At 33.8% G+C, this 14,934-nt stretch overlaps 1 protein-coding gene across 1 annotated transcript; it reads right to left on the bottom strand.

The window, feature by feature from the left end:
- Positions 1-335: 335 nt before the first annotated feature.
- On the bottom strand, positions 336-3,785 carry LOC115955617 (heat shock cognate 70 kDa protein-like). Its single transcript, XM_031073814.1, has 2 exons — positions 3,442-3,785; positions 336-2,203 (listed from the first exon to the last, which is right to left on the bottom strand). The coding sequence occupies exons 1-2, from the start codon at positions 3,653-3,655 to the stop codon at positions 561-563; spliced, it is 1,857 nt and encodes a 618-aa protein (XP_030929674.1). The 5' UTR covers positions 3,656-3,785; the 3' UTR covers positions 336-560.
- Between the last annotated feature and the right edge of the window lie 11,149 nt (positions 3,786-14,934).

Below are 14,934 nucleotides of genomic sequence, written 5' to 3' on the forward strand. Positions count from 1 at the left end.
AAGCTTGTGTCAAAATCAGTTTAAAGCAAGCCTCGTCGTAATTGGAGTTTAATGAAATCCACATTTATTTGTGATGTTTCTGCAAGATTTAGGAAGATTTTACACTCTTTTTGTGTTTTGTTGTGCCTTGATTTTACTCACTGAACAAGGCTTAAAATTTGTTGGTGTTTTATTTTACTTCAATTGAGCTTTTCTAGGTAGTACTTCTCTACTTTACCCAGTTTCATTTTATTTTTACCTATTCACACTTCACACATTTCAAATTCGATTGTGTAGCTGTATACTGAAAGAGAATTCAACGACACCAAAGTATGGGTTGAAGGACTGAACCTAAATCCTTATCAGTGGAAACGTCTTCAAAATTTCTAACCGTTGCCTGAAAATGACAAATAACCAACAAGAAAGCACAAGAACGCCAAAAAATAAGTAGACAAAGACAAAATAGTAGCACTGGTAAGTGGTAACATAGTTCTAACCATTACATCGGTTGAAATGATAAGGTGCTACGACGGACTCGAATAACTATCATCATTTTGCTGAAGGGGTCTGGCTCAAATTTATTATTGCTTTCCATAACTCCTGATGGGATTGCAAATGCTCTCCAGCCATTTTAGCTTGTCGTCATACAATTCTGACTCCACGAGGTGGAGGTCATCTATCCATTGAATGGCCTGTTCAACAGCATCTTTAATATTTTTCTTAGCTGCAGGGGCAAGCTTGGCACCAATCTTCTCATCATTGATGGTATTCCTCATGTTGTAGGCATAGTTCTCCAAAGCTTCCTTAGCCTTAACCTTCTTCCTGTGTTCATCATCTTCGACCTTGTAAATCTCTGCATCCTTGACCATCCTGTCAATCTCTTCACTGGACAGTCTTGCCTCGTCATTGGTGATAGTGATATTCCTCATCACACCAGTAGTCATCTCCTTAGCTGAAACATTCAAGATACCATTACTGTCAATGTTAAAACAAACTTTTGCGTTAGCAACACCCCTGGGTGCTGGAGGAATGCCAGGAAGATAAAATTGTCCCAACAAGTTGTTATCGCAAGTTTTTGCTCTTTCACCCTCGTAAACAGAGAAAAGCATAGAAGTTTGGTTGTCATGGCCAGTGGAGAAGAAGCTTTCCTTCTCAGTGGGAGTGGCAGTATTCCTTGGAATCACAACAGACATCTCAGTTCCAAAAACCTCTACACCAAGGGACAGAGGGGTGACATCTAAGAGCACAATGTCCTGAAGTTTCTCATTTTTCATACCAGTCAAGATTGCAGCTTGAACAGCTGCTCCATAAGCTACAGACTCGTCTGGATTAATGCTCTTGCAAAGCTCCTTCCCATCAAAGAAGTCTTGCAACAACTGTTGCACCTTGGGAATTCGGGAAGAACCACCGGAAAGAACAACAACATGGACGCAGCTCTTATCCATCTTAGCATCACTCAAGCACTTCTCCACAATATCGATACACTTCCTGAACAAATCCATGTTGAGTTCCGCAAATTTGGCACGGGTAATAGTTGAAAAGAAATCAATACCATTATATAAAGAATCGACTTCAATGTTAGTCTCAATTGCACAAGAGAGGATCCTCTTGGCTTTCTCACAAGCAGTTCTTAACCTCCGTAGAGCTCTGGAGTTCAGACCAATGTCCACCTTGTGCTGCCTCTTAAATATTTCAACAAAGTGATTTACCATTCTGTTATCAAAGTCCTCACCTCCAAGGTGAGTGTCTCCAGCTACGGCCTTCACTTCAAAGACACCTTTCTCAATGGTAAGTAGTGAGACATCTGCAGTACCACCACCCAAATCAAAAATCAACACATTTCTCTTGCCAATACTGTCTGCAATCTTGTCTAGACCATAAGCAATGGCTGCAGCAGTTGGTTCATTGATTATACGCAGGACATTCATGCCTGCAATGCCTCCAGCATCCTTTGTAGCCTTACGCTGGGAGTCATTGAAGTAGGCGGGGACAGTAACAACTGCATTCTTCACAGTTGTACCCAGGTAGGCTTCAGCTGTCTCACGCATCTTTTTTAGGACCATAGATGAGATTTCCTCTGCACCAAAGTGCTTCTCTTCACCCTTATAATTGACCACAATCATAGGCTTATCACCAGAACTTTCAATGACCTTGAATGGCCAAAGTTTGATATCGCTCTGAACCAAGAGATCAGAAAATCTCCTACCAATCAACCGCTTTGCATCTGCAGTGTAATACCCTATTAAGAAATAAATACCTCTAATAGCAGAGAGAAACTGTCACGACAATGGAGCACAAGGAGCAGCAAGATTACATATTGACTTTTCTTTTTCTTTTTTTTCTTACAAATATATTTTTTATTCATGAATTTAAGGAATAGAAGAGGACATTTTGTAGCCCATGAGCCTAATAAGACGATATAAAAAGAGGAAAAAAAAAAATCAAAATATGGCACATGAAGCATCTGTTGACAACATTGTAATCTCAAGTAAAAATTTTAAGGGAATGTTTGGTACACTGAATGTAGATTACATTAGGAATAATAATCTTTATTATTGGGAATAGAAGACATTGTAATGGAATAACTATTACTATTCATAAGTTTGGTTGTTACATATGGAAAGCTTGTAAAATATGATGTATAAGGAAACTTTATATTTTTGGAAATATATTAATTTTTAAACCTATTATATAGCTACTACATCCATTTTAAAGAGGAATAACTATTTTTCAATTTAAAGAATAGTCATTCTAATGTAATAATTAATCCATGTAATAAAGATGTAACCAAATGACTGACTTGCTATTACACTTGAATAACTATTCTATTCGGGAGCTATTTCAGCATACCAAAGTACCTAATTTTAATTAGAGCTGATAATACAAGTTTGAAATTTATATACAGAACTTTAATTAAAATCTTGACAATTACAATTACTAAAGCAAAGAATTCATAATTGATTCGGAAATGGAAATAAGTTATTAGTTTTTAATTTTCTGTTGAAGTTGTGAATTCTTTATCCTCCGACATAGAACCCTGAATAGATGACGTTATGATATATGAATGCTATAAAACATTCTTAAAGTAATTTAAATGGTGAGTATTAAGAATTTAAGATCAAAATTAAACAGTGATTACAATGGTCCAATTAGCAAGTGGTAACTCAACTGACACCTCTTAGTGTTTATAACGGAAATGTATAGAGTTCAAATCCCCTTTCTTAATGGATTCTCTCCGGATGTAATAGAATCTACAGTTAATTTGAGGTAAAAAAAAATCTTTGTAGTTTTTGAAAGAAAAAGTTAGAAAGACTATCTTTTTTTTCTGACCCAATCACAATTTAATAAAAATAAAAATGATTATATTTGGAATTATTATTCAAGGCCATTAATGGGAGTAGAAAAGTAAGTGCTTAAGAATAACATTTAAAAAAAAAAAAAAAAAAAAACTATGAAGATTACCGAAGACAGAGTTGGTGGGGTTCCTGGCGACCTGGTTCTTGGCGGCATCACCTACTAAGCGCTCTAGAGGAGTGAAAGCAACGTAAGAGGGAGTGGTCCTGTTACCTTGATCATTCACTATGATCTCTACTCTTTCATTTTGCCACACTGCCACACATGAATACGTTGTGCCCAGATCAATCCCAATCGCCAGACCCTCTCCTTGGTTCGACATAATCGTCGGGAACGAGAAGAGCAAACACTTTTGTAAACTGAAACTGAAGTAGCTGAAAGTAGACTATGAAGCACTTCAGAGCTGAAAGTATACCTTAGTAAAGCAAAACGAAACAGAAGAAAGAAGTGTCTTTTATTTTTTTGACAAGCTATAAAACTTAACCTCGAAGTTTACTTACAGGGAGGAAAAGTAATGGAAAAGTGGTCCTACTACACTTAAAATACACATATCTCAGTGATGTGTTTTTTCTTTACTTTTTATTTTACTGCCTATTTGGAAAGTACTTATTTAATTGGAATTAAAATTTTTTTATTAAAATTATTGTAAATAAAGTTGTAAGTTAGTTGAATAGTATAGTGGAATCTATAAATAGTATTAAAAAGTATTATGGAACCTATAAATAGTAGTAAAAAAAACTATCAATATATATATATAGTCAATACTGAGAGAAAATCTAATTAAATTCTAAATTGAAATATAATTTTGTGCTACGTGTCTCATCTAATTTTTAAATTTGTGTGTCAAGTGAATTATTAGGTGCAAAAATCAAAGAGTCTTAATTCAATTAGATTCTAAATTAAATTTTAATTGAAATTCAATTTTGCGTCATGTGTTCCATCTAATTTTTAAATTTTTATAGCAAGTGAATTATTAAGTGTAAAAACTGAAGAGTCTAGATCCAATTAAGGGGCGTTTGGTTCGTCGTGATGTTACATTGCATTGTAATATTGTATTAATGTAATCTTAATACAAAAATACAACATTACATTGCTTAGGAAGGTGATGAGATTAAGATGATGTAATATATTTTGTAATTTTAGATTATGATAATATTAGAAAAAATAAAATAAACAAAAAAAATTAATGTCACATTATTGTAACGTGCATCACATTAAGGGCACATTATCATAAAAATTACAACTTACACATTTTTTAAGCCATAAATTTCTAAAACATGTAATGGTTTCTCATATTATATACTCATTCCGTCCCATTTTGTTTGTCATGTTTGAAAAGTTAAACTTTTAAAGGGAATATCATTTATTGTCTTGTTTGCCTTATAAAAATATATAAGTTTACAAAATTACCCTTAAATAAATTTATTAGTTTTTTTTTAAAAAAAAGAGTTATTAATGACATAAAATAGGTATATAATAGGAATATTAGTAAATTAGTCACTTTTATTTTTAGAAATAGGACAATATTTTGGGACATTTCAAAATGAAATAGAGGACAAATAAAGTGGGACGGAGGTAGTATATAATTGTGATTGTCTTTTAATATATTCATGCATATACACGAGGTTACACACTAATTTTTATAAAGATTACAGCATTTAAGTGTCAGACGTTCTAAATAAATACTATTTTGATATATTAAAAATGAGTAATTCTACAGTACCCCCAAAAAAAAGGGGGTACGGTACCCACTAATAGGTAACCTGCTACACCAGGTTACTTTTTTCTCACATTTGACGGTTCTATTCTCACATTGTGCAGTTCCAATATCACATGTGACAATTCTTTTCTCATATTTGGTGGTTCCCTTACTTTTTTCTCATATTTGATGGTTCTATCCTCACATTGTGCAGTTCCAACATCACATGTGATAGTTCTTTTCTCACATTTGGTGGTTCCTTTGCTTTTTTTTTTTTCTCACATTAGACAATTCCATCCCTACATTGTGTGGTTCCAACATCACATATGACAGTTCTTTTGTTACATTGGGTGGTTCCCTTACTTTTTTCTCACATTTGACGGTTTCATCCTCACATTGTGCAGTTCTAACATCACATGTGACAGTTTTTTTCTCACATTTGGTGGTTTCCTTACTTTTTTTTTCTCACATTTGATTGTTTCATCCTCATATTGTGCGATTCCAACATCACATATGACAATTCTTTTGTCACATTGGGTGGTTCCTGTACTTTTTTCTCACACTTGACGGTTTCATCGTTACATTGTGTAGTTCCAACATCACATGTGACAGTTCTTTTCTCACATTTGGTGGCTCCTTTACTTTTTCTCACATTTGACGGTTCCATCCTCACATTATGCAGTTCCAATATCACATGTGACAGTGTTTTTCTCACATTTGGTGGTTCCCTTACTTTTTTTTTTTCACATTTGACAGTTTCATTCTCACATTATACGGTTTCAACATCACATGTGTTAGTTCTTTTGTCAAATTGGGTGGTTCCCTTACTTTTTTTTCACACTTGATGGTTCCATCCTCACATTGTGCAATTCCAACATCACATGTGACAGTTTTTTTCTCACATTTGGTGGTTCCATTACTTTTTTCTTACATTTGACGGTTTTATCTTCATCTTGTGCAGTTCCAACATCATATGTGACAGTTCTTTTCTCACATTTGACGGTTCCATCCTCACATTGTGCAGTTCCAACATCACATGTATTAGTTCTTTTGTCACATTTGGTAGTTGCCTTATTTTTTTTCTCACATTTGACGGTTCTATCCTCACATTGTGTAGTTCCAACCTCACATTGTGTAGTTCCAACATCACATGTGACAGTTCTTTTCTCATATTTGGTGATTCCCTTACTTTTTTTTACACATTTGATGATTCCATCCTCATATTGTGCAGTTCCAATATCACATGTGTCAATTCTTTTGTCACATTTGGTGGTTCCCTTGTTTTTTTTTTTTTTTTTTTTTTTTTAATTTTTTTCCTCACATTTGACGGTTTCATTATCACATTGTGCAGTTTCAACATTACATTTGACAGTTTGTTTCTTACATTTGGTGGTTTCCTTATTTTTTTTTCTTGCATTTAATGGTTCTATTATCACATTGTGTAATTTCAATATCACATTTGACAGTTTTTTTGTCACATATAGTGGTTCCTTTATTTTTTTTCTCAAATTTGATGGTTCCATTATTATATTAAGCAGTACCAACAGTTTGTTTCTTACATTTGATGGTTCCATCCTCACATTGTACAGTTCCAACATCACATATGTTAGTTCTTTTGTCACATTTGGTGGTTCCCTTATTTTTTTTCACATTTGACAGTTCTATCCTCACATTGTGCAGTTTCAACATCACATGTGTCAGTTTTTTTGCCACATTTGGTGGTTCCCTTTTTTTTTTTCTCACATTTGACGGTTCCATCCTCACATTGTGTAGTTCCAACATCACATGTGACAGTTCTTTTCTTATATTTGATGGTTCCCTTACTTTTTTTTTTTTTATACATTTGACGGTTCCATCCTTATATTGTATAGTTCCAACATCACATGTGTCAATTCTTTTGTCACATTTGGTGGTTCCCTTATTTTATTTTTTATTTTTTTTCTCACATTTGATGGTTTCATTCTCACATTTTGTAGTTTCAATATCACATTTGACAGTTTGTTTCTTACATTTGGTGGTTCCCTTAATTTTTTTTTTCTTGCATTTAACGGTTCTATTATCATATTACGTAATTCCAATATCACATTTGACAGTTCTTTTGTCACATATAGTGGTTCATTTTTTTTTTTTTCAAACTTGTATATTAAGCAGTACTAACATTGCATCTATTCTATTTTTGTCACATGCGACAGTTTTTTTGTCACATTTGGTGGTTCCCTTATTTTTTTCTTACATTTGATGGTTTCATCCTCACATTGTGTAGTTCCAATATCACATGTGACAGTTCTTTTCTCATATTTGGTGGTTCCCTTACTTTTTTTTCTCACATTTGACAGTTTCATCCTCACATTGTGCAGTTCTAACATCACATGTGACAATTATTTTCTCACATTTGGTGGTTCCCTTACTTTTTTCTTATATTTGATGATTCTATTGTCATATTAAGTAGTACCAACATCGCATCTGACTCTATTTTTGTCACATTTAGTGGTACCCTATTTTTTTATTCTCAAATTGTACCGTTCCATTATTACGTTAGGCAGTACCCACATTACTCTTGACCATACTTTTGCCACATTCAGTGGTACCCTATTTTTTTCCTTACAATTGACAGTTTTAATCGTCACAGTAAGCACTACCAATATTACATCTAACCATAATTTTACATTTAGGCTATCACTGAGGTCACTTTTTTACTTACTAATAACGGCTTATCACAATAGTAATTTTTTTTTTTTTTAAAGTTATTAAAAATTTTATATCTAAAATCAAAAACCAAAAAAAAAAAAAAAAAGCATCCCATGAAATTAGCCCAACCACAATAATTACTCTTGTTCACAAAAAAATTAGGTAGAATTATCTTGGTTTCTTCCACAAATATTTGAATATACCAATTAACTTCCTACGTATCTCCCTTGGTAGCTTCCATCACATTCAAGGGCATACCTCCCTATAAAATATCATAGTTAAGGTCATTTTCCTGATGTTTATATTTTTATTATTCATATATGAAGGTGAACCAAAAATTAGACTATCTCCAATTTGTCTATAGTATCGTCCAAGACCAAAAAGGTCATCCGAGTGCAAGAAGGTTGTCCAGCATGTAGTCACCTGGACGACCGCCAAACACTTAAGAAATTTTCAGAGTAAATCTGTATCCAAAAGCTTATGATTTGGACCACGTTCTACCATTCTGAAGTAGAAGCAAAATTCTTATTTACCGTTCTAACTTCCCACTAAGTTCTTAACTTCTGATGGCAATTGTAGAAGTTAAGAATGATGATCTAGAAGCACCATTTAGATTGTAAGCAGAGTTGCGGATCTATTCATTGAACCTCTATTTTTAGGGGGAGGCATTAGATCTCTTTTAGTAAAAAAAAAAAAAATCGTTCCACAATTCCATGTACTTCCCCCTCCCCCTCCAATTTATCCTTTTTGACATAATTAGAAATGTTATGTATGAATTTGGAAATAGTGAAATGCAACTCTTTTGGTTACTTTGTAAGGCACCTCATTTAAATTTAAGTTGCTGCCATTGTGTTGGACTTGGTTTCGCAGTTCCCATATCACATCCATAATCTTAGTTTCTTAAAGAGTAAAATGTTCAACTTTACCTCGTAAACAGGTGGCCATATTGCAAATTTAATCAGCTCAATATTGTTTTGGATTCCCATCTCATCAATACATATGATCCGTTGTCATGCAAATTATATTGACCTTGCAATGAAGCACTTGGTAAAAAAATGAATATAGCTTTCTTCTGCAGCATTGCACAAGGGGCATTTATTCTCCCCCAAATTCCATTTTTGCTTTAAAAGGACCCAAACTATTTGGATTGACCTGTTTGAGATGTGTACAATGTAATGTGTAATTTTTTAACAATAAAAAGGTTGTCACATCACTTAAAAAAAATGTTATGTCAATATTCTGTTAAACATATAGGCAATAAAACTAATGGAAGGACCAAACGTGCTCATTTTTTAAATTTCAGGGATTAAAAGGGCTTAGCAAACAAACTTTAAAAACCAATAGTATATTTTTACCAAAAAGTAACTTACCTCATGTCGGGGGCGGTTTTTTGCGCGTAGCCACGTGCCTTTTGGAGGTGTGACTTTGTTACGCCCGGATTTGTTTTGGGGAGGTCAACCCGGAACTCGACATTGGGCCATATAGACCAATGGTTACCGGTGTATTTTTTAAGCCTACAAAATAAATGAAACCTAAAGTCTTAGAATCATGATAATGGTTGAAATAAATAAATAATATGCTTAGCATGATAGCTTTGATTAAATGGTGAGTTGATACGTTATTATTATGTTTGTTAAGTGATGTCCAATATTAAAAAGTGTTTAATTAGGTATCCAATGTACAATAATGGGATGAGTCCGATAGCCCATAGTTGCGGTTCATGGTTCATGTTCAACATGATAAGGTATGTCCGGCAATGGTCCATGTCCAAATAATAAATGTCCAATGGTAGTTAATGTCCAAAAAAGATATGTGTCCAAGGATGGTTCATGTCCAAATAATATATGTGAGATGATGGTAGATCGATTTATTAATATGTATGTTCATTAATGAAGTATTAGTGAGATGATATTAAAATAACTTGCATCAAACGGTAAAATAATAATGAATTAATATGTACTTAATAATGTAATCTTAAAAATAGAGAAAGATTGACTTATCTTGTGTGTTTTTGACTCCAGCCGTATAGCATCACTTTGTTTTTTATGTAATTTGTGGCCCTAGCCATGTAACAATAATGGGCTGATGACATTCCAACAGTATAATAACATTAGTTGAGTGGTATAATGATAGTGAATAAAATATACTTAATAATATAAGTTTGAAGGTAAAATATAATGACTTATCTTCATAATTTGGGGCTCTAGCCGTAACATCAGTGGACTTAGTCATTTCAGCAACCTTCAGACTTTACAGCTCCAGCTGTACAACATCAGTGGGCTTAACATTTCAGTAGCATGGTGAAGTGAATCCTTTCATGGTGACTTCATGTTTGAAAAAGGAAAAATGGGTGCAATTGGAGGGAGAGAGAGCATATCCAGCCATGTGCATCGGTTAGTTAAGTTTGTCCCCTTAATCATGCACTTAAATGATTTTCCCCATGTAATGCTCTTTTAGTTTTTTAGTCAAGTATGAGTGATATTGCCTTCCATAAGAAGGGATTTTAATTTTTATAAGTTTTGTCTTCCATGAGAAAGGGCTTTTGTGATGTGTTCTTGGAAGAATATTTTGATACGTTTTAAGATGTGTAGAGATGGTGAGAAATATATATATTGTGAGATATGATTTCTGTAATATGTATAGGAATTGTATGTAGATACTTTGTTGGACATGGATCTTGTATGCTATGTGAGGCATGGAGTTTAAAGATATATGATGAATATGTATGGGTATTTTGTGAGGAAGGTGTTTATAAAATATATAGAAGTGTGAGATAGATAATATGAAGGTTGAATATAGTAAATACATGAGATTATTTGTGTTATGGGTTATGTTGCTTTCTAAGAAGGGAGATTTTGTATGGGAAATAAAGAATGAGATGAATATGTGTTTTGGGCAATAAAAATGAGTGAAATTTCAGACTATTGAAGTGTGGGAGAGACGGATAGTGTGTAATGGTGCTGTTTAGAAAGATATATTTTTGTAAGGGAGATGGAGAAGTATAGAAGAGTCTAGAGATCTTTAGAGATATGGCAGCAAAATGAATAGAGTTTCAGAGATACAAGCACAACATTTTATACAGAAAATTTACCACAAGCTTTACGAGAAGTTCTTTCGCATACAAAATTAGAGAATGCAGTTTAAAGGTCAAAATTCAATAAGAGATCTAGACAAACCAAAAGGATGTCATGAAAAGTTTGGCTTGGGTCATTCAGACATGGATAATCATCTTTTGACAGTTCACATTTGTGAAGTTTTTCAATAAGTTCTTGAAAGATGTAAAGAATTTGGGCCTAGTGAGCCATTGATTCCATAAAGCTTTAATTCAAAGTTACAGGATAACTGAATTGATCACATTATGACAATGTAGAAAAGATATTAGTCACAAATAAGTCCTCCATTGCCACGATACTCTCAAGGTAGCAAGATATATTTAAGACATGCAAACCATTGTCCATTATACCCCCTGAAATTGACAATGGTCTTCCTTGATTTCCTTTTCTAATGGTTTTAATTTTTGTGAATAGCTATTATAGATGTTTTGGTTTTCATTAAAATAATGGCAAACAAATCATTGTCACAGAAAACCACTGTTGTACTTTGTAAACTTGGAGTGCAGCAGCTAGGTATTTTGAGTTTTTTGACTAGTCTGTTTCATTTGTTTAGTTACTGTTTAACTTTATAGTTTATTCAGGTCACTTTTTCCCTTACTCTCCTCTCTTTTACTCTCCCATCCTCCGAACATAGAGCTCGGGTGAATGGGAAGCCCAACAAACTTAGAAACACTAACAATGAACATTGAAAGCAACTTTTGGGTCTAATGCATAGGCAGTGCTCTCCTCTCTTTTACTCACCTTTGTTTATACCAGAAGATAAACCCCTTCACACTCTAATGACCAAGAATACATATATTCTTCTTTTCAATACGCCTACACACTTATGTTTATACCACAACATAAACCCCCCCTCACACTCTAATGACTAGGGTCAAAGCGAGGCACTTCACTGCTTCAACTGATAATTTGGCCCAAAGGTTATCAATATATATACATATATACACACACACACACACACATATATTTTATTTTTTTTTCTTCTTTTCAGTAAGCAATTTAATTTTGATTGGAAGGGGTTTACCCAGAGAAATTATCCAACACCTGCCAAGCCAGAGAAAAAAACCCAAATTGTTCAACCCAGCTAGAAAAACCTATGATAAATAACCCAAAAAGTATAAACGACAATACTAACAAACCCAACCAGACAAAATAAAGAAAAATAAACCAAATTGAAATCAGTATTAAACATACAATTAGAAGATTTACTAATTCAAGTATATACAATAACTTATTCTCTCACTTGTTATGAACCTGCTATGAACCAAAATGAATAATAGATTGGTTTTGTTCCTAGCAAGTAGCAACCCTGCGAAACCAAAAGGTAAACAAAAACAAAACAAAATTAATAACAATTCAGCCATACAGAGAACAAACAGCAACAGTTAAAAAACCCATATGGAAAATTAAAGAATAAGGATGAGACGTACTGAGATTTTAGATTCGATAAATGGTGGAAACTTCGAACAAAAGGGCAGAGAGACATAAGAAGCGCCGCTGAGTTGGATTGGATGTGGATTTGAGATTGGATTGGAATAGAAGAAGCTAGAGGGTGGCGTTGCCGAGTTGGATTGAGATTCGATGGTGCGCCGTTGTATGGTTCTTCTATTATGGGTATGGGTTTGTTGAGCTAGAGAGGCAAACGTGATACTGTTATGAGACGAGATAGAGGAAAACGAGATAGAGCTGGAGAGGCTTTAGCGTTGAGATGTCAGACGAGACAGAGTAGAGAGGAAAACCAGAGGCGTTGTTGATGCGTGAATGATTCTGTGTTCTTTTGCTTTGTTTTTTTTTTTTTTGGTTTATATATATATATATATATATATAACCTGTTTAGCCAGTGACCAGTATCCCTTAAAATTATACTAATGGTCAAGATTTAAACAATGTTAAATCAACGGTTAAGATTAGGGTGGGTACCGTACCCCCCTTTTTTTGGAGGGGGTACAGTAGAATGACCCATTAAAAAATTGTTTTATCTATTTGAACATACCTTTCTACAATACATTCTGCATCACATATTTTTTTTTATCATTTTATTTAAATATTTTTTTTAGTTCTTTTTTATGCTTTCTTTTTTGTTGTTCCCAAAGTTTAGATTGAGGAGAGAGAATGTTTGAATATTATTAATTAATCCCCAAACTCCCAGTGGTCATCAAGAGAGAAAATTTTGAATAAAAAAGTAACTAAATATTTATACAATATTTATCCGTACAATGCTATTATTAGAATGTTACTGTAGCAAATACCAAACAAATTTTGTATTTAATATATTTTATGATGGTGAATTTGTTTGGTGTGCTAAATGCTAAAAATTTAAAATTTAGTGCACTTGATACTGGTGCTAGTACATTGCAAATAATATTGTACGTGTTAAAAAATGCATAGACAAAAAAAATTTAATTTATGTTTAAACATAAAAATGTGAAGAATAATATAAATTTCTAATGTAAAAATGCATAATTGATTTAAGTTGTAACGGTTTTTGTTAGGTATTTGTGATTTCACTTTAAATTCATATATTAATAAGATTTAAATTTGAGATATTATATAAATAAATAAAAATATTAGAAGAGGATTTTATTATCAAGGAAAAAAAAAAAAAAAACTATTAAGACGAGGACTCCTCTACTGCATACAAGTCTTTTGAGATCACTTGGAAGATTTTGTATTGTGCAACAGTGCAAGAAAGAGAAATGGAGAAATGGGATCCCCGGCCCTTGTCGAATTTTTCAAGAGGAACCAATGAAGCTTACTACCAAACCATTGAGGTGGATAGCGTACAAAGTAGTTGAGACATATTCCAAAATCAGGTTATCCAACTTCAACGCCATTTCGCCCGTTTGCCTTTCTGTTTAGAAGACATGTAATTTTGCATCCTCAGAAAAGGAAAAAAAAAAAAAAAAAAACCATTTGTAGGATTCCAAGGGGACAAGGCCACCAAAAAAAGGGTTAATTTTTTATTTTTTATTATTATTATTATTTTTTTCTAATCTATATCTACTCCAATATTTATGTATGATATAAAATGAATCTCTTTTTCTTTTTAACTTTTAGTTGATTTATTTATTTATTTAAAGTTACCATATAAGTTTTCAAAAATCCATAGTTTTTCACATGACTAGTCTGATATATATTTTCAATTTGATTTTTAAAGTTACAAATATAGTGCTAAACTATGTTTGTTTAAACTAATTAAAGCCCTTTCTAAAAAAAAAAAAAAAAAAAAAACTAATTAAAGCCCACACTTTTTTTTTTTTTTGGTTCGACGACAAGTTCTGGATGATGATACTTGCGAGTTATGCATGAGAACAAAAGAAACAACAATTCATGCACTTTGGGAATGCAATGTAGCTAGTGGGGTTTGGGCGGAGAGTACACAGAGGGTGCAGAAAAGTATGGGTGGACAATCTGATGTTTTGCAGCTTACTATGGAGTTATTGCATAAGCTAACGCAAGAGGAGTTTGAATTATTTCTTGTCCAAGCTTGGTTGATTTGGAACCAAAGGAACTTTGTTACATATGGAGGACGTATACAGGATCCGACTCGGCTGGTGCGAAGAGCAGTGGAACTGTTAGATGAATTTAAGGCCGCACATCAGCTTCTGGCAGTCCAGACGATAACAAGAAGAAGTGCAACCTGGACAAAACCACCGGAGAATTGGTACAAACTTAACTTCGATGCGGTGACTTTCAAGGACATTAACACATCAGGTGTGGGAGTGGTAATACAGAACGCGAGGGGGGAAGTAATGGCGGCCTTGGCTGCAAAAGGTCCACCGGTGCATGACAGTGAGGAGGCTGAGGTGTTAGCATGTCGGAAATAGCTTGAGTTCGCAGCGGACGCCGGTTTCGCGGAGTTGGTGCTGGAAGGAGACAATGTAACAGTGATGAGGAATTTAGAAGCTTCAAGGGATTCTCTGTCTTGCCTGGGTCATTTATATGGAGATGTCCAATGCCTCATGTCGGGGCTAGATGTTGTATTGGTCAGTTGTGTAAGAAGAACAGCAAACTCGGTTGCTCACTCATTGGCTAAATTTGCTAGAGGAATCGAGGATGAATGTATTTGGTTGGAGGAATCCCCCCACCAGCGTTGGACGC

The sequence above is a fragment of the Quercus lobata genome, chromosome 8, assembly GCF_001633185.2.
Source record: "Quercus lobata isolate SW786 chromosome 8, ValleyOak3.0 Primary Assembly, whole genome shotgun sequence".
In the NCBI taxonomy this organism is placed as follows: Eukaryota; Viridiplantae; Streptophyta; class Magnoliopsida; order Fagales; family Fagaceae; genus Quercus; species Quercus lobata.